We start from the raw sequence: 26,088 nt of genomic DNA, 5'->3' as shown, positions 1-26,088 counted from the left end.
ATGATTATTTTAATGAATAAAAGTTGATTTTATTCTGTGAAATGTAAAGAAGGCCTGGGCTCCCGTTCCCTTCATCCTGCCTTCTTCGTACATGGAATGACCTCTCATTCCAAGTGCTACAGTCCTCCATCTTATTCGCCATCAAATCCCTCTGAAGAACTTACCCCTTAAACACTAGCCCTTATCACCCTAATCCCCCATTCTCCCCAAAAGAAATGTAAGACAATGGGGACTGCTAGCTAGCTGAATATGCATTGTACCAGCAGTAGCTTGGAATTTTGGGATCTGTATAGGGTTATAAACCTGGCTGGCAGAGGGCATCCAGGAGATGCCACACAGTTAGAAATAGTGTTATCTCCCATATGACTGTGTGGAGACTGTCAACAAGCTAACTTTTTAAAGGTGGCCACTGTTGCTGTTTAAACATGACCATATTCAAAAAAGTGTTGCTAGTGAAATAATTTGAATAAAATGTAATGCTTGTTTGAACTTTCTTGTAATATTCCCTCATAGTATCAATAGGAGATACCAGCTAATACTGCTTGGCATGCCAGAGATCGCATTCCTTGAAGTAATAATGTTTCTTTGTGGTATAGATTTTAGAGTTTGTTTCCACTTCACTGTTGCCAAGCCCAAGGGAGATTTCTGGTTTGCTTTAAAACTTTTGGTACAGTGTATTTCTTTTACTAACAGCATCTGTTTTCCTGGCCCTAGCTGTCTCATTTGTGTTTCTGGCAGCTACAGGTTGCGACATCAATATTGTTTTCGGTCTGTTGTTTGTGGGTAGTTTTAATTACAGTTTCTGTTGTAGCAATTGCAAGTTTTTTAATATTTCATAATGGGAGGGTAGAAGGGGAGTGAGGCTCTAGGTGCCCTGCGGTCTGTACTGAACATATGTTTACTGTGCATACCAGTCTCCCTTCCCATTGAAGAGCCTTCTTGGTTGGCAGGTGAGCTTTCTCTTTGAATAATAGCCGGCCAGCCTTTGCAGCTGCTACAGAGCCCACATGCCTCATTTTGGTTCCTTCTATGGAACTTTTCCAAGGACCTAGGAAACCTGAGAAAATAGCCCTCACCTTAGAAGGGAGGAAAATAAGAAGGCACCCTCCAAGTATTAGATATTTCTGATCAGACAGGTATCCAAGACGCTGCAATTCCAATCCCCGGCCACAGACAAAAGATGAAAAAGGATGTCTACTTTTCTGGAAAAGGTGACCCTGAGAAAGCCTTGTCAGTCTACTCTGAAGAGCTGGTTTTTACCCTGTCCTGGTGGGGAAACTCCAGAGTCTAAAATAACCTTGCCAAGAAGCATGAATAAACTTCAGTAACATTCTGCAAACAACATTCTTGGTCTCTGCTTCCTTACTATAATCATATGTTATTCAAGTGTTTGTCAACATGGATTTCCCTCTTGGTGCACATGTGCCCATGTCTGTAATTTGGATTCTTTTAAATAGGAGTGTTCGTGGGGGCCACACCTGTGTCCCAGCCACCCCCTTGCTTCCCACAGTTGAGGACATAAGGGGTCGGATGGCTGCAACCCACATTTTGTTCTGCATAGGTTCTTACATTGCGCTCATCGCTATAGTATTGGAACACCTTCTAGTAGTGCAAAAGCACTATGGCTAACACCTTTACCTCATGTCTGTGAGAACATTTTTCCTGGTAGCCACCACATCAGCTAGAAGAATAAGGGAGATCTGGATCTTCAGCGTGGGCCCTCCATTAACAGTCTTTCAAAAGGATAGAGTCACTCTTAAACCCAAAGTTTCTGCCCAAGGTAGTCTCCAACTTATATCAATCAGTTAGTTCACCCCCCTGTTTTCTTCTTTATGCTGCATTTTGCCCCGGGTGAAATAACACTCTACATGTTGCATATCGGGAGAGCATTGTCCTTTTTATGTAGTTAGGACCAAGCCATTCAGGTAATGCCCAGGCTCTGGTGTTAGAGAGGAGTTTGGGACAACCTGTCTTGTCCCAGAGGCTGTCCAGATGGGTCTCAGACTGTATTATGACATGTTAAAACTGGGCTAAGAAAGATTCCCCCTGGACATATTAGGACTCATTTCACTAGGGTTCAAGCAACCTCTGCAACCAGTTTGGATAGCATCCCCGTATCCGAGAGTTGTGGCTCAGTAACATGGAGCTCAATCCACACATTTACCACTCTCGATTCCCCAGTTCAAGGGTACAGGTCAAATGCGAGTTTTGGTAAGGCAGTCCTGCACTCTGTTCAAGTAGGACTTCCCTTGCCCATCTCCAGCTGAATGGGTGACTGCTTGTCAGTCACCAAGAGTGGAATTGGTGAGGATGATTTCTTAAAGAAGAGAGAATGGTTACTTAACCTGCAGCAACTGTGATTCTTCAAGATGTATTGTTCACACCAATTCTGTGACTCACCATGCATCCTCTCTAGACACAGCCCTTTCTTATGGAATTCTTATTGACAAAGGAACTGAGTGCAGATTGTGACTGCCTCACTGCACCTTGCCCTCTCAGCTGCGGGAAGCAACCCCAAAAGAATCCAATTTTATGCACATGGGATGCCTGCACACCAAGAACTGAATCTGTGTGGACAGCACATCTCGAAGAACCACAGTTACTGTAAAGTAAGTAACTGTTCTTTTCATTATGTTCAGAGTTCCTTACGCTGGATGACAGTGTATCCCCTAACTAACGCTCAAGAGGAACTACAAATTGGTAGCAGCTCAGCGGGAAGTAGCCATCTGTTTCCGGGGCCTCTTATCTTGGATGGGTGACATCCAGCTACAAAAAAACAACAAACCCTTCCAGAGAGAGCCCGATGATTTTTGACAGAATTAGCACTATTATCTCAGGATTCCCTAAAAGCACAGTCATTGACGGACAGACTCTGTTGTGAATTATTTTAATGCAATACTCCTGTAAAGAATTCAGGATCTTCAGTTTGCATTTTAATAGAGCCCTAAAAATAGTCACCAAGGCATTTACTACTTGCTGCAGAATCTCAAAGAAAGTACCCTCAAATCCAACTCAGAAACTTGCCACAGAGCAGTTCCATTTCCATATGTACTCACTGTTCTTTGTTTTTTGGATTACTCTCCATGCCCAGAATGTTTCTTCAGAAATGGTGGTGGTGATAGCAACAGCTTTACAAAAGGAGTAGCTTAGAGAATATAAGATTTTTCACTGGTAAGAACCGTCCACCTGTCTAGGTATTTATACAGTGCTCATTACTCTTAGTCCTCATATTCCTATGTTAGGGTTTAACTGATTCCAGTTTAGTTATGGAAGTGTTCAACTAAGAAGGTACAAAAAGATGCCTCTGAAAATGTGAAATGTATATTTTTGTTTGGATTGATAGTTATCTGATTGACAGAGGGCCCCAAACTCAGGTGTAGTTTGACGTCTATATTTGGGGGGGAGGCAACTCTAGTCAGACCAATGGGGTCACGCTTGGGGGTGTCAAATTCTGTGTCTGCCTGAGGTTTTCAGTTGGGGATGGCAACCCTCCCCGGCCCCCTTCAAACTACACCCATGCCCAAACTATACAGTCCACATAAGTGTAGCCATATCACAGAAAACAGGCAGGATTTTTTTTTTTTTTTTTTGGTGGGTGTACACACAATAGAAGACACTTCTATTCTCTCCACCATCCCATTTCTCCCAACCCACTCCCAAAATGAAAAGTTGGTCTTCGCTTTCTTGGCATTATGTCAAATTTCCCTACACCGCATTGTGCCAGAACCATGTGGCATACTGATGTCTAGAAACTAGAGTAACTGAACAGTGGTTTGTCATGGGTAATTACTTTAAGTAATCCTTTCCAGTATGTGTTCGTATGTTGCATATCGGATTTAACCTATTAATTAAAAGGATATACTTTATAACCTCCAAGACTGAATAGTCTGTAGAGAAAAGAAGGAGAAATTACCAGATAATAGGAGTTATCTAAAGGTAGAATACTTGAGTCACCTTTCTCCCCAAGAAAGTCATTTATCTGTAGACAAAGTCAGATTAATATTAGAGCTCTGTGTGTGTCATAAGTATTTCTCTTAAATATTCTAGACAACTTTGTGGAATGAAGAGGTCAGGCTGTCATGTTTGTTTGATTCATTTTGTAACTGTACATGACAACCATGCCTGTGCACTTACACAGTTTAAAAAGCATATAGTGAATGTCAAAGCATTAAAAAGGACCACTCTCAAATGGCCTTCACTGCACTGAAAACAAACTCTTCCCTAATATCGACTCCATAATCTCACTTGCAAACTTTAAACACCAATAGGCATACAAACAAGCTAGGAAGGGTTCTTAGAAGGATTCATTTTACTAGGTGCCATTCACCACAAAATTAAATTCATCTCAACACCTATACCATAAGGTTCCTCTTGCTGTGATTTGCCAATGAGATCAGTGTGCATGGAACAGTAAAGCTCTTCCTGAATGGATTGTATTTTAACAGCAGCAAAGAGTCCTGTGGCACCTTCTAGACTAACAGACGTATAGGAGCATGAGCTTTCGTGGGTGAATACCCACTTCTTCCGATGCAGTTACCCACGAAAGCTCATGCTCCAATACGTCTGTTAGTCTATAAGGTGCCACAGGACTCTTTGCTGCTTTTACAGATCCAGACTAACACGGCTAATACGGCTACCCCTTTGATACTTGTATTTTAACAGTCCTTGATGCTGGAAAATGCATTTCCTTACATATGAAACAGTATAAAGGGGGACCAACTGAACTAGTGTTTCCCCATCAGCTGAGGATGCAGTACCAAGTTCCGGATGTTCAGAGAAGGGGGTTTCTGTGATCTTTTTCTTTTTTAAAGGGTAAAACAAGGGAAAATGATGGATGCTGTGACTTCCCTGTGATCAGCTTCAGGCTCTGTTTTATTTACAAAGCAAGCAACCACTAAAAACTGTTCTAGGAACTTTCATTGGCTGTTTCACCTGAGAGGTGTTCTATACAATACCATGTATGGTTGTAAGTCTGCTTGTCTACCCCTGTGTGAGGGATTCAATCCTATGAATATTATTGCCAGAGAACTCCAACTGCAAATACTGTTAAGTTTGCTTTTAAAACACTATTTATTTAAAATCTTACTATCAAACTGTATTTTGAGTAGTTAACATACTGCTCCATTTAATCTTCTAGCTCTACACCTTAGTTTGTTAAAGGTCAGATCTCTCTAATACAGAGAGTATTCCAAGAATGATGTACTTCAGAACATTAGCAGTGGCCAATTGTGCATATTTTTGAAAATTCAAATGAGTAGAATGAGGATTCTATTTAAAATGTACTGTAAAACTTTGGCAGAGGAGTCATGACAAGAAACATAATAGTGCATTATAAACAAACATACCGGAAAAATAAAATGCAGAAAATTGTGATAAGACCATATGAGTACAAATAATATAGCAGGACCTATTAGTACCATGTATAATCCTCACCTTTGTAATATTCAAATTCTATTTAAGATTTTAAGCAACAAAATGATAGCTACATTATAGTCATTTACTCTATTCCAGGTATCTTCACATCCTGTTGCGCCTGACCCCTTGAACTCCCACAGAAAGCAAAATCAAACCAAACAACAAAACAGAGAACCTTACATTAGAAACTACAGTCACCCTCCCTCCCCAAAAAATCAAAACAAATGCAAAACCCAGAATACATAACTTGAAGTCGACTATCTGCTTTGAAGATGAAATCTTCATTCTGGAGAAGCCTGTCACAGGTCCATAATTAAGACTGAATTGAATTTGCCCTTAAAGGAGGGATTCATTCTCTTGATTTATATGAAGAATAGAGCAGAGTATTCTTCCCAAAAGTACAGCATTTAGTGAGGTTCCTGAATGAATTTTCTGAGAACTTACAAGTAAATGTGCTTATTAGTTATCCATTTAAAGTTAGTTAATATTTCTTTAAGCAATGTAACACCCTGCATCAACTTTTTTTGGGTTCCAAATAATCTCAGCTCAAGCATTGTCTATCTACATAAAAATTGGCAGACAGGTCAATCTTGAGTAGAACATATGCAATGGGTAGTCTTTGAAAATAGATTGTTAGGCTTAATGGTCGTTTTTTCCATTATTTTTCCATAGCTGAAAGTTTCTCCTTTAGCAGAAGCTCAAAAAGAATGTTCTCCTTCAGACAAATTAATGAAGAATTGCCCTTTGTGAAAATGGTTTCATTCTCATAGTCCCAATGGGACTCAGGCCACAGGCTGCACTCAGTTAGTACAGCCCTTTTCAAAATGTCCTTTATTTCTCATTGTTCCCCAAAGGACCAAAGTCACAGGCTGCCTTTAGTCCTGCTGCTGCCTCCGTTCACCTGCTCCTCTCAATGTCCCTCTCTGCATCCTGACAGAGGAGGGACTCGTCATCTTCCCTGAGGACAGCTTGATTTCACTCTCATTGGGAACAATGGGAGGCAATGTAAAAATGCTTTTACCAAAAATTGCTTACTTAAATTTCTCTGGAAACGTAGTCATTCTATGTTTTGCATTTATGAGCTGACTTTGAAATGCTTCAATAATTTCTCCTTTCCCCCAGGCAGTTAGAGCTCTACTTATCCAAGGCCTTATCCTGACATTCACTTCACTTTCTTGAATACTGCAGGCATCTATTTTCCCATCAAAGGCGGGGATATTTATTCTAGTAACTTTCATTATGCTCATATTAAGTGCCTGACTACCGCACACTTCGCTTGGCAAGAGAAAACCCGTATTAGTATTATTCTGCTAATTCACTGTAGAGTTTACCAACTAAGCTAGTGTCATTTAACAAGGCATTTTAATACTAGTAGGCTGGTTTGGGCTCACATTTATCTTTCCTCTCCTTAAATAATTTAATCATGTGCAGTCAAATTATTTTTCAAACAGGACTATATTAATGTGAACTAGAACCTTTTAGTTCGCGCCTGTAGCACCCAGAGAGGAGAGTTTGCATTGATATTCATATCCCATACTACGAACTGCATGTCAGTGTAGACATAGTCCCAGTTTCCTAATAATGAAACATTGGAGTTTGAATTGGAGTTTGAATTGGAGGCTCATTCCATTTAGCTTTAGCTTTAGCAATCTTTAGTATAATTAAAAACTTATAATCAAATAATTTTGAGTAACTGAACTAATTGAGTAATGAGACTTTTTCAAATTTCAGTATTATCTATGTGGGTGTTTTAACACTTTTCAGTGTGCACAATCTGGTACAGAGATACTGTACCACTAATTCCTTGGTATCCTTTATATGACATATTTCTATCCAGACTCTGGAATTTTAATTAGGTCCCATGTGAGTGATGTCTAGTTCGAAAATGAAAAGCAATTAGTTCTTCTACTCTACTCAAGTCTGGGTGAAGCTTTTAAGAAGCTTCAGGGAGAAGGGGAATTTCTACTTTCCTTTAAACATTTCCCAGTACTACTTCATCTGCTCTAGTTGAAGAAATTTTAATAAGAGACGCCTAAGTGTGTTGGTCTCACCCGGTAAAGATGATATAAACCTATTTATTCTGTGAGCAAAGGTATATTCTCCTGTTGCTCAAGGGTTAGAATTGCTACTATTGGATCTGAGACTCCTCACTCTTGGTCTCAAGTGGTGCTTTTACAAAGAGTGACTACTCATTAGATAAATCAACACACTGTTACAAGAATGTTAATGATATAGGACTGAACCTTTACATGTCCTGGATATGGTCAAGGGAAAGGGAGTGTGGCTGAGTCATCCTTTCAGTTTAGCAATGCCAGAATGCCCTCATTGGGCCACAGACAGCCATTGCTTCATTAAAGTTGCACCTCCAGTCCACAAACATGACATTCAACATGGAGGCTGAAGGGCCTGAAAACCTCAGAGACTGCAGTCACGCTGCATGCTGTGCATAACTCATGTATTTTCAGTCGTGTCCGCAAAGCTGGAAAGCAATAACGGAAATGGCCTGCCAAGCTGAGGAGCACGAATTCTGAGAAGGTTCCATGACTCCCACGTGGTTTAATAATAAGCTACACATCAAGTTTTTAGGCCAAATCTAAAATCCATTTCATAGCCTCTCTGAACGTTATTAAGCAATGTGCACAGGGATTGCTGTTCATACATTTTAAACCGTTACACTTTCTAATATTTCAGCTGATTTCCTAGATTTTTCAGCTTTCCCACACTCTTGGTCCACCTGTTGATATGAATTCTCTACTAAACTAAAAGTTTTTGGCAACAAATCTTTTTCAGAGGTCAAAGTCTCTTCAAAAAGTTAATTTTAATTGATGTGCATTAATTAAACTTAAAAATTAAAATAAAATTAGCACGTGTCTCATATGAGTAAGAAGAATGGACTATCCTCTAATAATCCACTATAATAAGAGAACAAATGAATTAATGTATATAGTTTTGCATTTATATATTCTACTGCACATAGAAATGTACTCAATCTAGTAAGCATTTTTCATCTCAAATTTTATTTCATGTGCACACCACTTAAATATTATGCGTCTATCAATAAACTGAAGGATAAATAACTTATAAACCCTGTTTTTGTTTTAAAAACTGGTCCCAGTATTAGAATTTTAGAGTAGTTTACATTTTAATGTTAACAAAACTTAAGCTTTGGTTTGGTTAGGTATGCAATACCCTCAATTAATGTCAGCTCTATTGTTAAAAACATTGGCTCTGTTTACCAGTACTACGTATCAGAAAAGATCACATTTACATGTGAATTTTGGATTAATATCTTTGATACCACTGAAGAACTTTTGCTCATAATTAAATTTCTAAGCATTTGGAAAAAAGACTTTCCATTTTCCAATTTCTGTTTATTTTTAAAAGAATAAAATGTGCAATACTTTAGATATATGGATAGTTGAGTGATTGGCACTCCACCTACCTAAAACCTCCTGCCACCTGACTTCCCTTGCCCCTTTTTATTACCCTCTCAAGCATGCAATTAAAAAAAACCCTTATCCCAACCTACCTCTCCAACCATTGTCCAATCTCCCTCCCCCCTGCACGTCTATGCTTCATGAACACGTCTCTAATTCTTCCCTTAAAACTCCATTTTAAGAACATAAGAACGGCCATACTGGGTCAGACAAAGGGTCCATCTAGCCCAGTATCCTGTCTTCCAACAGCGGCCAATGCCAGGTGCCCCAGAGGGAATGAACAGAACAGATAATCATCAAGTGATCCGTCTCCTGTTGCCCATTCCCAGCTTCTGGCAAATAGAGTCTAGGGACGCTATCCCTGCCCGTCCTGGCTAATAGCCATCGATGGACCTATCCTCTGTGAATTTATTTAGTTCTTTTTTAAGTTTATTCTACAGTTTTTGTACAGCTATTTTGGTTAGATATGTGATTTTTTTTACCGAAGTAGTTATGCAACCCCTAGTGTAGATGCTGTTTATTACTGTTTGTTACAGTTTATTACTGGCATAAAGGCACCATATGTTGATATAGCTTATTTCCCTTCCCATATAAGCACCTTTATAGCAGTACAACTGTTCCACACTAGAGAGTTGTACCACTTTAACTAAACTGGTATATGCTTGATGTTGCTGGCATTGTAAGTTTCATTGTTTTAGGTCAGCATCAATCCTGCTTGGCATCAACCTCAACCAAGACAAAGAAGGTTCATGTTCCTTGTTAATATAGGAGAATGGCTTGTAGAAGCATATATAAAGAGAAGAATCTTTGATATCCATTATCTCACCATGCCCATCAAAGTAGAACTCTCATTCCTTAGCTACTGTTGAAAACCAGCCACCACGGGAGCACCTCGCAAACTCAACAGTGGATCTAGCCACATATGCCTGAATGCACAAATGCACCACAAAACCAATTATATACCTGATACACACAGATGATATTTGCATCCTCTGGACAGATGATTTAACTCCCTTGTAGACTTCCACCACAACTTCAACAATCATCACCTGTCCGTTAAACGTTCTCTGGAACACTCCCACACCAGCATCAAATTCATGGACAATATGATCGGCTTCAACAATGGAACCCTACAGACAACCATATACAAACACACCAAGAAATCTGTTATCTACGTTCAGGCACTCAGATACCATAGAATATGCTCTGAGGAGAAAGTCCAGGTTATACACCTTAAGACATTTGAAACTGCCTTCACCACAAGACAAGGACACTCCACCAGAGAAGATGATTGCATCATGAAACGGACCACCCAATGCCCCGAGAGAAGCTGCTTCAATACAGAAATAAAATCATAGAAGATTAGGGTTGGAAGAGACCTCAGGAGGTCATCTAGTCCAATCCCCTGCTCAAAGCAGGACCGATCCTCAACTAAATCATCCCAGCCAGAGCTTTGTCAAACCGGGCCTTAAAAACCTCTAAGGATGGAGATTCCACCACCTCCCTAGGTAACCCATTCCAGTGCTTCACCACCCTCCTAGTGAAATAGTGTTTCCTAATATCCAACCTAGACCTCCCCCACTGCAACTTGAGACCATTGCTTCTTGTTCTGTCATCTGCCACCACTGAGAACAGCCGAGCTCCATCCTCTTTGGAACCCCCCTCCCCCCTTCAGGTAGTTGAAGTCTACTATCCAATCCCCCCTAACTCTTCTCTTCCGCAGTCTAAATAAGCCCAGTTCCCTCAGCCTCTCCTCATAAGTCATGTGCCCCAGTCCCCTAATAATTCCTGTTGCCCTCCGCTGGACTCTCTCCAATTTGTCCACATCCTTTCTATTGTGGGGGGCCCAAAACTGGACGCAGTACTCCAGGTGTGGCCTCACCAGTGTCGAATGAAGGGGAATAATCACTTCCCTCAATCTGCTGGCAATGCTCCTACTAATACAGCCCAATGTGCCATTGGCCTTCTTGGCAACAAGGGCACACTGCTGACTCCTATCCAGCTTCTCGTCCACTGTAATCCCCAGGTCCTTTTCTGCAGAACTGCTGCTTAGCCAGTCGGTCCCCAGCCTGTAGCGGTGCATGGGATTCTTCCTTCCTAAGTGCAGGACTCTGCACTTGTCCTTGTTGAATCTCATCAGATTTCTTTTGGCCCAATCCTCCAATTTGTCTAGGTCACTCTGGACTCTATCCCTATCCTCCAGTGTATCTACCTGGGGGGGAGGGATAGCTCAGTGGTTTGAGCATTGGCCTGCTAAACCCAGGGTTGTGAGTTCAATCCTTGAGGGGGCCACTTGGGGATCTGGGGCAAAAATCAGTACTTGGTCCTGCTAGTGAAGGCAGGGGGCTGGACTCGATGACCTTTCAAGGTCCCTTCCAGTTCTAGGAGATAGGATAGGATATACCTCTCCCCCAAGCCTAGTGTCATTCGCGAACTTGCTGTGGGTGCAATCCATCCCATCATTAAGAAGATGTTGAACAAAACCGGCCCCAGGACTGACTTCTGGGACACTCCGCTTTATACCGGCTGCCCAACTAGACATCGAACCATTGATCACTACCAGTTGAGCCTGACAATCTAGCCAGCTTTCTTCCATCTTATAGTCCATTCATCCAATCCATACTACTTTAACTTGCTGGCAAGAATACTGTGGGAGAGTGTATCAAAAGCTTTGCTAAAGTCAAGCTATATCACGTCCACTGTTTTTCCCATATCCACAGAGCCAGTTATCTCATCATAGAAGGAGATCAGGTTGGTCAGGCATGACTTGCCTTGGTGAATCCATGTTGACTGTTCCTGATCACCTTCCTCTCCTCCAGGTGCTTCAAAATGGATTCCTTGAGGACTTGCTCCATGATTTTTCCAGGGACTGAGGTGAGGCTGTAGTTGCCTGGATTCTCCTTCTTCCCTTTTTTAAAGATGGGCACTGTATTTGTCTTTTTCCAATTGTTCAGTACCTCCCCCGATCGCCACGAGTTTTCAAAGATCTTTTCCTTCAGCTTACTAACACATTGGAATTTTCATTTTCATGATAGAAAAGTGTACTTAATAAATACATTTATCTTAATTTCCACTGTTCTGAAATACAGTAAATTATTGATGGGCAAAGAGTTGTTTTTTAAAACACCACATTTATGTTACGGTCCATTCCTGCAAGCATTTACTCGTAGGTGTACTGTTTTGCTACCATGAGCAATTCCACTGGAATATATTCACAGTAAGGAGCACTATGTTGGGTTTGCAAGATTGTGCACTAAAATACATTTTATTGACAGAGTGCAATCTGCACCAATGCATCATACAGTGGGAGGACAGAAGTACTTCCTTAAAAATCCTCCTTAATCTTGAGTAGAATGTAATCAGCTTCATTTCTAATTATCGTTTCTCATTGCGAAATATTGGGTTAACTCATACAGAAGAATCATTTAAAAAAATCCAAGAACAAATATATTGTATATAGTTGTTGCATTGTGTGCTACTTAGTTTTTGTTGGCAATTTAAACTGGAAAATCCACATCTTAACTTACATTCTAAAAAGTAAGGAAAAACATTAATTTCATGGTAGAGAGAAAAAATCAACTTTCCATTTTTTTTTTCCACAGTCAAAAAAATATTTAACAAGCTATTGCTCAAGCTATTAAAAGGTTCAACGATCTTGGTTATTTGTAACTATAGATCTTAATCAAAACTGTTCATGTAGCATGCCAACTCACTCATCAAATATTGTGACAAGAAAGTTATTTGTTGTGAATGTAACACAAATGTAAATGTTCCCCACTTTCTCAAACAGGCAGCAGTCCTTTGGACAGTCCCAGGAATTTCTCTCCCAACGCACCTGCTCATTTTTCCTTTGTTCCTGCCCGTAGGTAAGTTAGCACATTTTGTTTCTTGTGACTGGCATGTGAAAGCCACCTGAGTGTACTGCGTATTTTCTACTTTGGAAAGTAGTTACCATTTAGAGGTTTTTAGGTTCTGTTTCATATTCAGATTAGACTGTGATTTTAGAGTCTAGAAATGTCTTCAACATTCCTGTGTTTTCTCTACAGGTACTGATTGTCACTCCATTGTTCTTATTTATTGTTTTTTATTTAGATTGCAGTTGCACATTTTGGGTGCTACTGCAAGGTGCTTTCCAAACATGGGAGATGATTCAGAGTCTCTGCATGAGGGACATGCAGTCTAAAAAAAGTCAGAGACAGAAGGGTTGGAGAGCAAAGGATGGGATAAAACAAGGTGATAAGGGTGATGATAGACACATAGTTTATTAGTCACATTTCCATGGCACTCTTTCAGATCTCACTTCCTAATCAGTAGATGAAGTGTGTTTTAAGGGATCCTGAACATCTCCTTTTTAAAGAAACCTATTTGTTCATGAAGCCAATCAAATTCTACATATTTGTTCATCAATTCTTGATCTCTTTACTACCCATGATATTTGAATCTCTTTTTTTGATTATAGTAGTTTAGAATGAAATACTCAGAATTTACCAAATAGATAAATGTCTGCACCATAAGACTGGTTGCAACCTGTCTTTTTCTCTGTCTGTTCCCAGTCTTTGATCATGACAAGGAAACAGTGGCCATTAGCAATATTGCTATAGAAAGGAGAAACAGGTAATAGGTTACATTTAGTATTAATTTAACATTTGCAAAAGGAAAGCGTAGTGTTTCACTAGCATAATACAGAGGGATTGAAATGTGGAGAGGGCAGTTGCCTTGTTGACAAGTTTAGGAAGGGTGTTCCTATGTAGTTGGTGGTGTGGGGAACCTCACATAACAGCTGCTAGTCACATCACGTAACGTACTTTTGGAAGGAGCTCAGATTCCATGGTGATGGTTGTAGTGTAAGAAACAATAGAAGAGAAGGTGTGAAGACAATTGTGAATGAAACAGATAAATGAATTTGGCATCCTTAGCAGAATAGAGGGCACAGGATGGGAGTGAGGGAGGCATAACACAAAGAGAGAGAAGTTGAATAAGTAGCAAGGAGCAGATAAATTTTGGGCCTTGAAATCAAGGATAAGACTGAACCTGATGTGGTGTATGTGGGGGAGGGATTCTAAGAGGGTAGTAAGATCAGATTCATGTACGAGGAAGTATATTGGATATATATATATATCCTAGTGGCTGCATTTTGCTTGGACTGAAATAAACCATCTGAGTGTTGGCCAGAGAAGCAGAGGTTGTGGTAATCAAGATGGGAGATGATGAGGGCCTACACAGGAATTTTAGCTTGATAGATAGAAAGGTGAATCTTAGAAATGCTCTGGAGGAAGGAAGTGGCAGGATTTGGAAACAGTTGCAATATATGGGGCAAGGAGAAGTCAAAGATTGCCCATGGGCGATGGTCCTGAGTGTCAGATAATTCAAGGAAAGCCTTTGCTAGTCAGTCACTTGAGTTGCTTCCCACCTCTGACACCTCTATATATTGCTGGCAGCAGACTTTATGCTGTTTATCAGGCATCACATAAGGATGAGTTATTGTTAGTCACAAATGTCATGGTTTCATATTAATGATCTGGATCCATACCTGTTATACAGGGGACGGGGAGAGGAGGAGGCAGGCAGGAGGGAAGAGAGCAGGTTCAGTACACATGGGTTAAATGCATCCTATTTAAAAAGGGAGGTCAGATCCTGAGCAGGTGTTAATCAGTGTAGCTGCACTGAAGTCAGTTGCCAGCAGCCTGGGATCTGGTTCCAGGACTGCATGAAGGAAAGCTTTTGATAAAACTGGAGGCATAACTTCCTGCAGTTGTTGGCTGTTACAACAATTTTAACAATATTGCTTTTAAAGCCCTCTTCAAAACAGAAAGCAAACCTTGTAACAGTGTAACCTCAGCGGAGCAGTGCATTGTATTTCATAGGTGGGTTTGTGATGACAGCGATGGGAAAATTCAAACCTGCCCCTAGCAAATACCATCGATGATTTTACAAGACATTTGCTGCAATGTCTGCCTTTCTGGCTGAGCATTTATTGTTTAAACAGTGACCTGGAAATCATGAATTGTGCAACGATTAATGCTACAGAGCTCCAAGGCCACAACCTGCTTGTAGCTTGTTGCTTCTTTTATTAATCAATCCTGGCAAGCAGGGGCAAGGGGGGGGAGAGAGTCAGGGGTGCACAGCGGGGCCTCCCCCGGTCCCAGACTATATGCCGGAGGAATCTAGTCACATAGAGAGTTGGGGTTCTTAGGGATTGGCTTGTTCTGGCCTTGTTTTGAGATGAGATTAGCTTGATTTTTGGCTTATTGTGAAAGTCGGGGTGCTTATTTACTGCATGGAAGTTGACAACTGTGCTTCTAAGTTAGGGTTCCAAATGCAGATGATGGTGGGTAATATTTAACTCCAAATAACATACTGTTTTCATAGATTTTTTAAATGGCTTTTCTATTCATGTTTCATTTTGTAAAACTATTTCTTTTACAAAACGTATATGGGGGCATCAAGTGCCTGGCACCTTAGCTTTTTGCCTCAGGAGAAAGGTGCTGTGAAAAGAGTATAGAAATAGAAGTGCTGCGATGTGGGGATCAAATTCCATCCCAGAAAAGGAGGGGCTGGAAGCTGTGCAAAGAGAGCTCTTGAGAGCCATAAGGAATGGGGGAGAAGGGGGGGAAGTGTGGCACCTTTCTAGTAAACTCCTCTGCCAGACAGAAGTGGTGAGAGAACCTGCTTCCACACGTAGCTGCATCAAGCATTCCTCTGGAGAGAGGGCTGCTGTTCCTTTTGGCTTTTAATGAAGGGAAGGGGAGGAAAAATGGGAGATTTGGGAGGCTCAGGGCCCCCTTTATCTATAGCTTTACTAAAATACATTTTAATTTGGTCTAAGTTGTGTGTTGATGCTCAGTTTAAAATGTAAAATTGTTTCAAATTGTTTTTATTTGAACAAGGAACAAAAAAAAAAAGAAGAGAAAAATGACATCAATATTTAAAATAGCCAAGATACCAGTAGCAGTAAATCCTTAAAGTCTGGGGTTAGTTGTCCTGGCACTGCTGGTGCAGCTATATTTAGTGGATCACTCCGCTGTGTTGCCAGGAGAATTTCTGTGCCTTGGGTCATTGGAAAGTACTATGCTTCCTTATCTTATCTGAGCAGAATTTTCCATCTCTCTCAAACATTATGCCATCGTTGTGTGGGCCGTAGAGATCATCCACCTCTGACCCTTTCCTCTCTCATAGGCCCTGCCATCAAGTAGAAATGGATTCTTCCTCTTTGAGTGCTTGCTCATGTCAATTCTATTCTAGGTGTGTGCGTGCCCACATGCGCGGGCGTCGAAGATTTTTGCCTTAGCGGTGTCCATAGGGTCAGCAGAGTGCCATGCTCGTGTGTCGGTATATCAGGCGCCACTGGCCCTACGCCCTCTCAGTTCCTTCTTACTGCCCATGGTGGCTAGTTAGCGCACCTTTCCTTGCATAGCAAGGGCTAGCGGTTTTTCATCTTTACTGACTTCGAGCCTTAGGGCCTTGTAAATAGTTTGTTCATAGTACTTGGTGTTAAGTAGTTAGTAGTTAGAGTTTTAGCGGGAACTTCGCCTCAGACGGGGCATGCCCTGGTCTCCCAGGTTTAAGCCCTGCACGGACTGCCTGTAAGTAACCCCCATAGCAGCTGCCTCAAGTGCTTGGGGGAATCACACGTGAGAGAGAAGTGCCATATTTGTAAAAACTTTTGGGCCCGCACGCAGAAAGAGCGGGATGTTTGTTTACAGGGTCGCCTCATGGAGTCCGCCCTTCGCCCAGCTTCCATGCTGCCCCGCCAGGGCTTGCCGAGTACCTCAGCCTTGGTGCACAGTGTGCCCCGGCACTGAGCTCCACCAGGCACCATTTCTCATTGCCAGTGCCCAAAAAGATAGCAAGGAAGCATGGCTTTCCGGCACCAGTCAAGAACGGCCATGAATCATCGGGCAAGGGACTCACTTCGGGCCGCCTTGCCACTCCAGAGCCACGTGTTCATGCCTCCCTGGTCGGGGCCCATAGCCCCTTAAAAGGTCCACCAACGACTTCCAGGAGCAGCATGGGACCTAAAGTCCTGATGGCACCAATGCCTTCACAAGCTCCCCTGGTGCTGAGAGAGCAAAGGCCTCCACCTGTGCCGCTGACACCGCACATGCCGCAGGAAGCAGCAAAGGCTCCCCAGAAGGGCAAGCCAGCCACTAAGACCACTCGGGGCAGTGGAGCACTGCTGATCCCCGAGACAAAGCAGTGCTCTCCACCTCCATGCTGCAGATCGCTGGAGTCGCAGCACAGATCCTCTGGGGCTCACCCTCGGTCACCGGAACCGCAATCACGGTCCCCGCCGTCTCAACGCAGATCGCCTAGAGGGAGACACCAGTCTCCGTACTACCGGTGCCATTCGCCTTCCCACCGGTCATCCTCGATTGGCCTCATCAGCACTGGTTCGGCACGCTGCTAGACTTTTCGGTAGCCTCCCCGCTGCAGCTATCTCTCTGGCCAGGCCTGCTGCACCCGAACCTGGCGGCGTTGCACTGGACAGCATGGCTACTGCATGGCTGAATGCAGAAGAGCGGGAATGCTCAGCCCAGGTTCAACAGGTCTTGTTGGGTAGGAGAAAGCCCTCCACCAGAACAATTTACCTGGCCAAGTGGAGAAGGTTTATGTGCTGGGCTTCGGAACGACTTATCCTGGCTGAGCAGGCCTCGCTGAAGGTGATACTGGATTATCTTCTGCACCTCAAACTCCAGGGCTTGTCCCTGTCATCGATCAGGGTCCCCCTGGCCACTATTCCAGCTTTCCACCCTCCGTTCCAAGGCAGGTCGGTCTTCGTTCGTGACATGATGGCCTGGTTTTTGAAAGGTCTGGAGTCTCTCTACCCTCATGTCTGGGACCCTGTCCCTTCCTGGGACTTGAACTTCATGTTGTCAAGGCTCATGGGGCCTCCTTTGAACCTCTGGCTTCCTGCTCTCTCCTGGAAGGTGTCATTCCTGGTTGCCGTAACGTCTGCTCACATGGTGTCTGAGATCAGGACACTTACTTCAGAACCACCCTATACCGTATTCTAGAAGGATAAGGTCCATCTGCGGTCGCACCCAGCGTTCCTGCCCAAGGTAGTTTCCCAGTTTCATACCGGCCAGGACATCTACTTATCTGTCTTCTTCCCAAAGCCTCATAAATGGGAAGAGGAACACAGGTTGCATGCCCTGGACATCAGGAGGGTGCTGGCCTTTTACATCGACAGGACAAAACTGTTTCATAAGTCAACACAGCTGTTCGTTGCAGTGGCCGACTGGACGAAAGGTCGCCCAGTGTCTGCTCAAAGGATTTCGTCCTGGATCACTGCCTGCAAAAGTGCCTCCACCAGCAATAGTCACGGCGCACTCAGCTAGAGCGCAAGCGTCATCAGCGGCCTTCCTGACTCAGACGCCGATCCAAGAAATCTGTATAACTGCTACCTAGTCATCTGTTCCACACGTTTACATCCCGTTATGCACTTACCCCGCAGGCCTGGAACGATGTTGGTTTTGGCAGGGCAGTGCTGCACGCTGCAAGACCGTGAACTCCAAGCCCACCTCCATTGACACTGCTTGTGAGTCACCTAGAATGGAATTGACATGAGCAAGCACTCGAAGAAGAAAAAAAAGTTACCTACCTTTCGTAACTGTTGTTCTTCAAGATGTGCTGCTCATGTCCATTACGTTACCCACCCTCCTGCCCCTATGTCAGAGTTGCTGGCAAGAAGGAACTGAGAGGGCCTAGGGCTGGCGGCGCCTGATATACCGACGCATGAGCGCAGCACTCAAGGGGGCGCTACTGCCAACCCTACAGATATCGCTAAGGCAAAAATCTCCGATGACTGCGCATATGGGCGCGCACATACCTAGAATGGAATGGACATATGCAACACATCTCGAAGAACAACAGTTACTAAAAGGTAGGTAATCGGTTTTTGTGCCCGTGTTCTTCCCTCTGCATTTGACCTATTCTCTTCAGAGATGATCCTTTTTGTACAGTATTTATGGCTCCTCTTCCCACAGTACAGAACTGTAACCAGTTGATCCTTCAGCATTATGGAAAATATTGCAGTTCTGGTTGAGAAAGCAGCATGCTAGTTTTAAGGCCAATAGGTTCACCACTAAATCTTGTAGGGCGGCCCTCATTTTAAGTAGAGGTTAATCAAAAATCTGACCGTAGACAGTGGACGATAAGCATTCAGTGAGTATTTTTCAAACCCACAGAGTCAGTATATTCAGAATTCTCCCAGTATGAAGGAGATATCCACTTCTGTCCATGCAATATTGTGTGACATTCAGTAAAAGTGACTGTAATGGTAATAGTCAAATTTTGTTACTGGTTTTCCAGAAATCACATTCATGATTTTTATTTTTCCCTTCCTTATTATCACTGCACAATTTCTTCAATTCAGCCATGGACACAGAGCAGACAGGTAAAGGGTATATCAGATACATATTGCTGCTGTGTGTATGTAATGCTTTTGCATGATTGTATTATGATTTGTGGCTAATGAGTATGTGTGCTGTAATAACCCCATTTAGGCATTCAGCATTGACACTTTGAGAATAGAAATTTTGAGTCTTTGTATAGCAACTTATAATTAACAGGGATCCCTCCAGGAGAAAATGCTTTGTTCACACAACACTTTGTCATGGTGAAGTTGATCTAGTCTACATTGCGTGATGTTAACACAACTGCCACAAACACACTTGCTTTAAAATTACTTTTTAGTAGGCTATGCATGGCCAAAGTTGTTTGTTTTGCCAATGTTTCATTGTCCCAGCAGGGATAATACCAAAATGAAATAAATGACCTAAAGTTTTCTTTTGTTCCTAGCATCCCTTCCTAAATTAGTACTGCATCACTTTTTATATCTTTTCCTCTTATTTTACACATTGAAGTAATTTTGAAACATTTTGCTAATTGAGGAAGTAATTTTCTTTGAAAGTCTTGCTGTCTATTTCTTGAATTTTTGAAAAAGAAATTTTGCTAGTTGCATACTGATACTCTTTGTTGGCAAGATACACAGCTGGTCTTCATTACATTGATTGCTTAACACGCTTCTCAATGTTGCATCAGTTTTTGTGGAAATGGCACCAAGAACTGAGACTTGCCATCTTGGGATAGTTTAAGTGGAGCTAAGGGGAATGGGAGATAGTTTTTACATCTTTGCAATCAAAATATGAAAATCCTTTGAAGAGGAAAATGGGCCTAATCTTCTGTCATTTTGCATCTGTTCAATAATATTTGTGCTTTCTAAAAATCTCTCATCTAATATGTCTGTCTGCTTATGTGGCCCTCATTGCCATAGTATTTGGGCCTCTCTCAATCTTTAATGGATTTTATCTCCTCAACACTCTTGTGAAATAAGAAAGAAGTATTGTCCCCATTTTATTTATGAAGGAATTGAGGCACGTGGTAAGTTAAGTGACTTGCCTAATGTCACATGGAAAGTCTATCTGAACCAGGAACTAAACACAGATCTCCTAAATCCCAGTCCAGTGATCAGTCTGCTACCTGATCGTGTAGCCCAATAATTCACATTGTCTGTCTGCACTTGCTTTTATGGAGGTAAGAAAGGAATTTTCTGTAATGTACAGGAGATTTGGAATTTTTCAGGAATATAACAAGTTGCTGCAATATGTGGGAAGGATTCTCTTGGTATCTTGCCAGAAACACCCTATGTCTAAATGGGGTTTTAACTAAGGCATGCATTAATAAGAATTGGTTATAAAGCTTAAACTTTTATGATTTTGTGCATGAAGCATGAACTTTTTTTTGTATTCTTTCAGAAATAAATATATTTATTCCCCTCTCTGGTGCTCAAATAGTTTTATTACCACAAGGAGAGGTACATGTCAGTATAAGAAGGCTGTGGTTCAGGAAAGCATCCTTATTCAGGGAAAAACGAAAGCAGGGGCTTAACTTCCAGTACATGCTTTAAGAACCTTCCTGAACCAGGGGGCCTACATGGGTGGGTAATGGAGAGATGGCAGTCACTCCAGAGCAAAGGTTAACTGAGTTTCCATTATAAACCCAAGTTTGGTCCTCTACTAATAACAAAAAAATCCTGTCATATACCCATGTACTGTATATAAATTGCACCAAAAAACCAAGAGTCTTATCTAAATTGTATTAAAAGCTCTTAATTGTTGAATTCACTCTCATTTTATGTGAACAGGTATTGATAATTTGCCTCTGTTTTTGGATAAATGATACTTATACCAGAAATCTTAATAAATGGCGGTAGTTCTATTGATGTGGAGTACAGGACAGGATGGAAACCATTATCATCCATCCCAGAGTGGAAGGTGAATGGGATAGAACGCTTTGGGGTTTAACAGGAGACAGAGAGACTTACTAGATTTAGCTAATGAACATAATTTTCTCCCTCCCTGAGGGAGAAAAAATCTCCCTCCCCAATTTTTTGGGGGAAATTGATGCTTCTTTTAGAAGCAATTACATATTTCATGTTTTACAGGTGTGGTGTTCAAATTACGCCCCCCTTTCTGCAGTATTTCTAGTATGCATCAATGGGTTTTTTGGTTTGTCACATTTTTTTCTTTAGCAGCTGTGTGCACAACACTCTTTCCAATGGTGAGGAGACATTTCCATAGGTTATAAATACAAGAAAGCAAATTACGACTAAGATTGTAAATAGTAGTGAGGAACGTGATCTTTAGATAATAGAATAGAATAGAAAAGTGATATTTGGAGGGCAAAGGAGCTGCAGCAGCAGTGATCCTGAGGTGTTACCCTAAGGAATCAGCTGCTGTGACTGTCTCTTTTAATGAAATTTGGAAGTATAAAGTAGATTTGTCCGATCCCAATAATGTCCACTTAAAAACAAAGGGTAAAACGGTCAAAAGTGCCTACGTGATTTAGGAGCTTAAATCCCATTGACTTTCAATGAGCTTTAAGCTCCTCACACACACTGATGCATTTTGAAAATTTTACCCAAAGTGATTTCTAGGACCACTGGATTCTCTGGAAAATGCAATCAAAATGTAAGGTTGGCAATCTGTTTTAGGGGAAAACCTTCCTCAAAACATTGTCCACATTGTATCCATCAAAATAATTTCTCTTGCATCTTTTCCCCAGAACGGATGGGCGCCGCTGGTCCCTGGCCTCTCTTCCTTCATCTGGATATGGAACAAACACTCCCAGTTCAACAGTTTCAGTAAGTGGCAAAGACTTTTTCAGATAACTCTGTGTGTTTAAATACACCCTAACCCATCAACTTTTAAATCCTTGCTAAATGTTCAATATCTTTTCATTGTTTTGTCACCCTTTTATTTAATATGCTGTTTGCTTTGAAAATTATTTTAATTATCAGTTGTGCTGCTTTTTCTCCATTTCCCAGCTCTTCCCATCTACTCTTTGCCTTCAATATTCGTGCCAGTCCCACTGCCACTTCTCCATTGCACAGCTGAGGGGAACATTGCATCGGTAGTGTCAGCACTTGGAGATGGAATGCTTAATCATTAGCAAGCTCTCAGCTACCTTTAAACCAGATGTGAAATTCTTGTCCACTTTTGAACTTTAGTCATCAGTGGGTAGAAGAGCTCTCTACTAACGTGCTGTCTGGGAGGAAAGGTGATAATATACACCTGTTATTCAATTTGATAATAGTTTAATTCTCTGAATGCAGCTGTACCTTCATTATATATTTTCCTTATACACATGACTGAAAGAGTCTAGACATTTACCTGACCACAATATCACCAGAAGCCTAATATGCCATTGTCAGAAATTGAAAGAGACCTGCACCCATTTTTCCTAAATGTCACAGTCTGACATGTCACACTGTGAATCATACTCTTCATTGTGTATCAACAGTAAATTATATTTGAAATTACATAGAAAATTCAATTAAAAGAACATTATTAATGTGCAAAATCAAGCACTCAAAAGTTAGGAAACGCCAGAATAAAATTTGCCCATGTAAACTTAATTTGTCCCTCTTGTATGTATGCATTATGATAGTCTTTAATTACATGATCACGTTTTATTTTTTTCCATAGCACCCCTGCCCTATTCAGTGCACAGGATGGACTGTGCTCACTTAATGAGCAGTTACTCAGTGTTTTGTTTTATCTTCATTAAGCAAAATGTGGCCTGAGGCCTTATTTACTGCTTACTGTTCAAACCCTGCTCTGAAGACAGAATTGTTAATTTTCTCATGGGCTTTTCTATGGCACTCATCACAACAGTGTCTGAGTGCTTCACAAACATTAGCTAATTAATTTTCACAACACTTCTGTGAGGCAAGAGGGTATTTTTATCTGCGTTTTTCAGGTGGGGAACAGACACGGGGGAGATTAAGGTAAAAAATGCCTACTAATCTTCACTAATCCCCTTCACATAACACAAGAAGCTGGGTCATCCAATGAAGTTAATAGGCAGCAAGTTTCCAACAAACAAAAGGAAGTCCTTCATGTAACACACAGTGAACCTGTGGGACTTGTTGCCTTGGGATATTGTGAAGACCAGAAGTATAACTGGGTTCAAAAAAGAATTAGATAAGTTCATGGCGGATAGGTCCATCAGTGACTGTTAGCTAACATGGTCGGGTGCAACCCCGTCCACCAGGTAACCCTAAACCTCTAACTGCCAGAAACGGTGACAGGGGATGGATCCCTCGAAATTGCCCTGTTCTGTTCATTCTCTCTGAAGCCTCTGGCACTGGCCACTGACAGAACCAGGACACTAGGTTCAAAGGGCCATTGGTCTGACCCAGCATGGCTGCTGCTATGTTCTTAATTTTGGGGGCCCAATTTGAGATGACGAGGACCCGATTTTAGCATTTTATATGTTCAAAAAACAACTCGCACTGATGTTATCTGCAGCTGTGAATTTTTCACACTTCTGCAAATCGGACTCCAGGGTCTCAAGTCAGGCACCCAGAAAATGAGATACACGTAATGAGTGACCGCCTGTGAGAAGTTTGGTTTAAGCGACTTGCTAGCGTCACCCAGGAACTGTAGCAGAAAGAGAGAGAATTCAGTTATCCAGGGCAGCATTTAACTGTGTTAACCACATACCATCCTTTCTCTTACTGTAATCCATCCCCCTCATTCACCTTCCAACTTCTGCAACAAATGAAGCAGGGGGCCTGCAGACAACAGCCCCTTTTACTACATAACCTTGTGTCATCACCAGAGCAGGTCCATCCTGTGAACTGAATGAGGCAGCAGACTTGTGGAAAGAGAATGTATGCTCATGTCATGAAAGACTGTATCATAATGCATATGCACAAGGGGTATAAATTAAGGTAACATAAGCACCTTGATTCTGGTATTTCCTTGCTCTTGAGTGCTTATCTTTGTAACCTTGATGATGATCTTTTAACATAGTTTTTGTGTGTGTAATTTCTGAAGTTTAAAAAAAAAAAATGAAAAAACAAATTATATGGAATGGTATCACATTGTCACCCAATGGTTCATCAGGAGAGTTGGAAACTTCAGATCCACTGCACTGATCTTCTCCTTGAGCTAAGGAAGTAACTGATAGCAATAGTAGGTTATCATCTTTTATGTGGACCATCGTTAGAGGGGAGGATGAGACACAAGCTTTTCCAGTGAGTTTCACAAATATTTGATGACTGCAGAGTAATGATGAAGCTCAGGAATCTTGGGTTCCATTCCAGGCTCTGGAGGGGAGTGTGCTCTAATGGACAGACCCTTCTGCCCCCATCTCCTGCAACTTGTCCCTGTCCCACTCCTGGCTCTTTGTGCCTTTCCCATTCTCCTCACCTACCAAATCCCAGTCTCTCTTCCTTAGGCTTCTAATCACAGTCCTAGTCTTTGCCTTTGGTCTCACTGTCAGCTATCCCAACCACTCTGTCTCTTCCCTTCCCCATACCCAGTCCCAATCTCCTCGCCTAGCCAATCTCAATTCCCCCATCCCACCCCAAATCTTTGTCCCCAGCCTCCTTGACCATCCTGTCCAGTTGTCCCCTCCTAACTCCTCATCCAATCCTTCTCTTCCCTCCTTCTCCATTGGTTTCTAGTCTCTCTCTCTGGGCCCCTCATCCAGCCTCATTTCCCCACCCACACATCCCATCCCCAGCTCTTCATCACAGTCTCCCCCTCTTGGATTCTCATTACCAGTCTCCCACAATTCCCAGTCACAGTTTCTCCCTATCCCCCCACTCCAGTCTTAGTTTCACGAGATTCCCTTTCCCATTCTATTCCTTTCTCTCCCATGTTGTCTGGCTTTTCTCCCTTCTGCATTCAAAATCTGGCAGCTTCATTCCTCATGCTATCTGGGCAGCAGGGCCGGGGCCTGGCTCCTTGCTCTTAGTTCCAGTGGCCAACCCCATCCCAGCTCGGAGCGGCCGTTATTAAGAAAATCTGGCTTTGGCCCTGTAACGCTGGGCTGGAGCCTGCGCCGTTGTTCTGAGAAAATGGTGTGTACAGCATCCAGTCACAGTTAGGAGTCGGGAAGGGAAGGAGCACAATCTGAAATGTGATGGTTCAACGGTTTATAACTTGGCCAAATTTGGGGCAGATTTTCACAGGCCCAGCAAAAAGCACTTCACTGACACAAAGGCCACCCCCTGCCAAATTTCAAGTCCTTATTCTGAAGCCTGGGGGCACTAGAGCTGTTCAAAGGGAAGGCCTGAGGAATCCTTTGACATGGGCAAAAGCCTTGGGAGGGAGGTGGGCTTCAGAGCCTGTGCTCCAACCCAAACCGCAACTTCAAAGCACTGTCCACCCATCTATGTTTGGAGTATTAGCACGAGCCCCGCTACTCCAAGTCTGTCAAGCAGGGCTGGGAAGTTCACTCCCATGGGCTGTGTAGACATATCCTAAGAGTTCACATGGCTTGAAAGGATACAGTGGGTTAGTAGCACAGGTGAGACTACAATCTGGGAATACCAAGCTCCTGACTGGTGTGTTCGGTCCATTGTATTATATTGCCTCTTAAAACAAGAGAAACCAGTTTGTTAACCCCTTCTATTGGGCCTACCATTAGTGAGTGAAATACTGGAATGTATGGAACCAATTAAGAGTCCCCATTCTAGTGGCCTGAATTACTGTGTGTTATGCCCATTTCTCTAGTGAGAGTCAACCTGTGGTGGTCTTGGTCAATGGCAGCAACTCTGCCAGCTGAATCAATACTTACACATTTAGCTATACTGAACTTACTATCTCTCTCTCTCTCTCTGTAAATTTTTCAACTTTTGTATTGCTGGTGCCACAAAGTCCATTTTTCAGCAAAATACCCGCTGCCTTTTTAAATTTCAGATACTGTATGAAGACAGTAC

General features: G+C 42.2%; 1 protein-coding gene across 6 annotated transcripts in view; it reads left to right on the top strand.

The window, feature by feature from the left end:
* Positions 1-26,088, top strand: part of MAST2 (microtubule associated serine/threonine kinase 2) — a 344,273-nt gene that overhangs the window by 238,487 nt on the left and 79,698 nt on the right. For 5 of the 6 annotated variants that reach the window (XM_054036559.1, XM_054036565.1, XM_054036562.1 and 2 more), the window contains 3 exons: positions 12,643-12,718; positions 19,228-19,248; positions 21,918-21,996. In XM_054036559.1, the coding sequence (XP_053892534.1) occupies positions 12,643-12,718; positions 19,228-19,248; positions 21,918-21,996 (176 nt within the window). The remainder of the gene's footprint in view (positions 1-12,642; positions 12,719-19,227; positions 19,249-21,917; positions 21,997-26,088) is intronic. The other variant, XM_054036560.1, reaches the window with a different exon arrangement.

The sequence above is a fragment of the Malaclemys terrapin genome, chromosome 8 (genome assembly GCF_027887155.1).
Source record: "Malaclemys terrapin pileata isolate rMalTer1 chromosome 8, rMalTer1.hap1, whole genome shotgun sequence".
In the NCBI taxonomy this organism is placed as follows: domain Eukaryota; kingdom Metazoa; phylum Chordata; order Testudines; family Emydidae; genus Malaclemys; species Malaclemys terrapin.
This window is presented reverse-complemented; position numbering and strand designations above follow the sequence as displayed.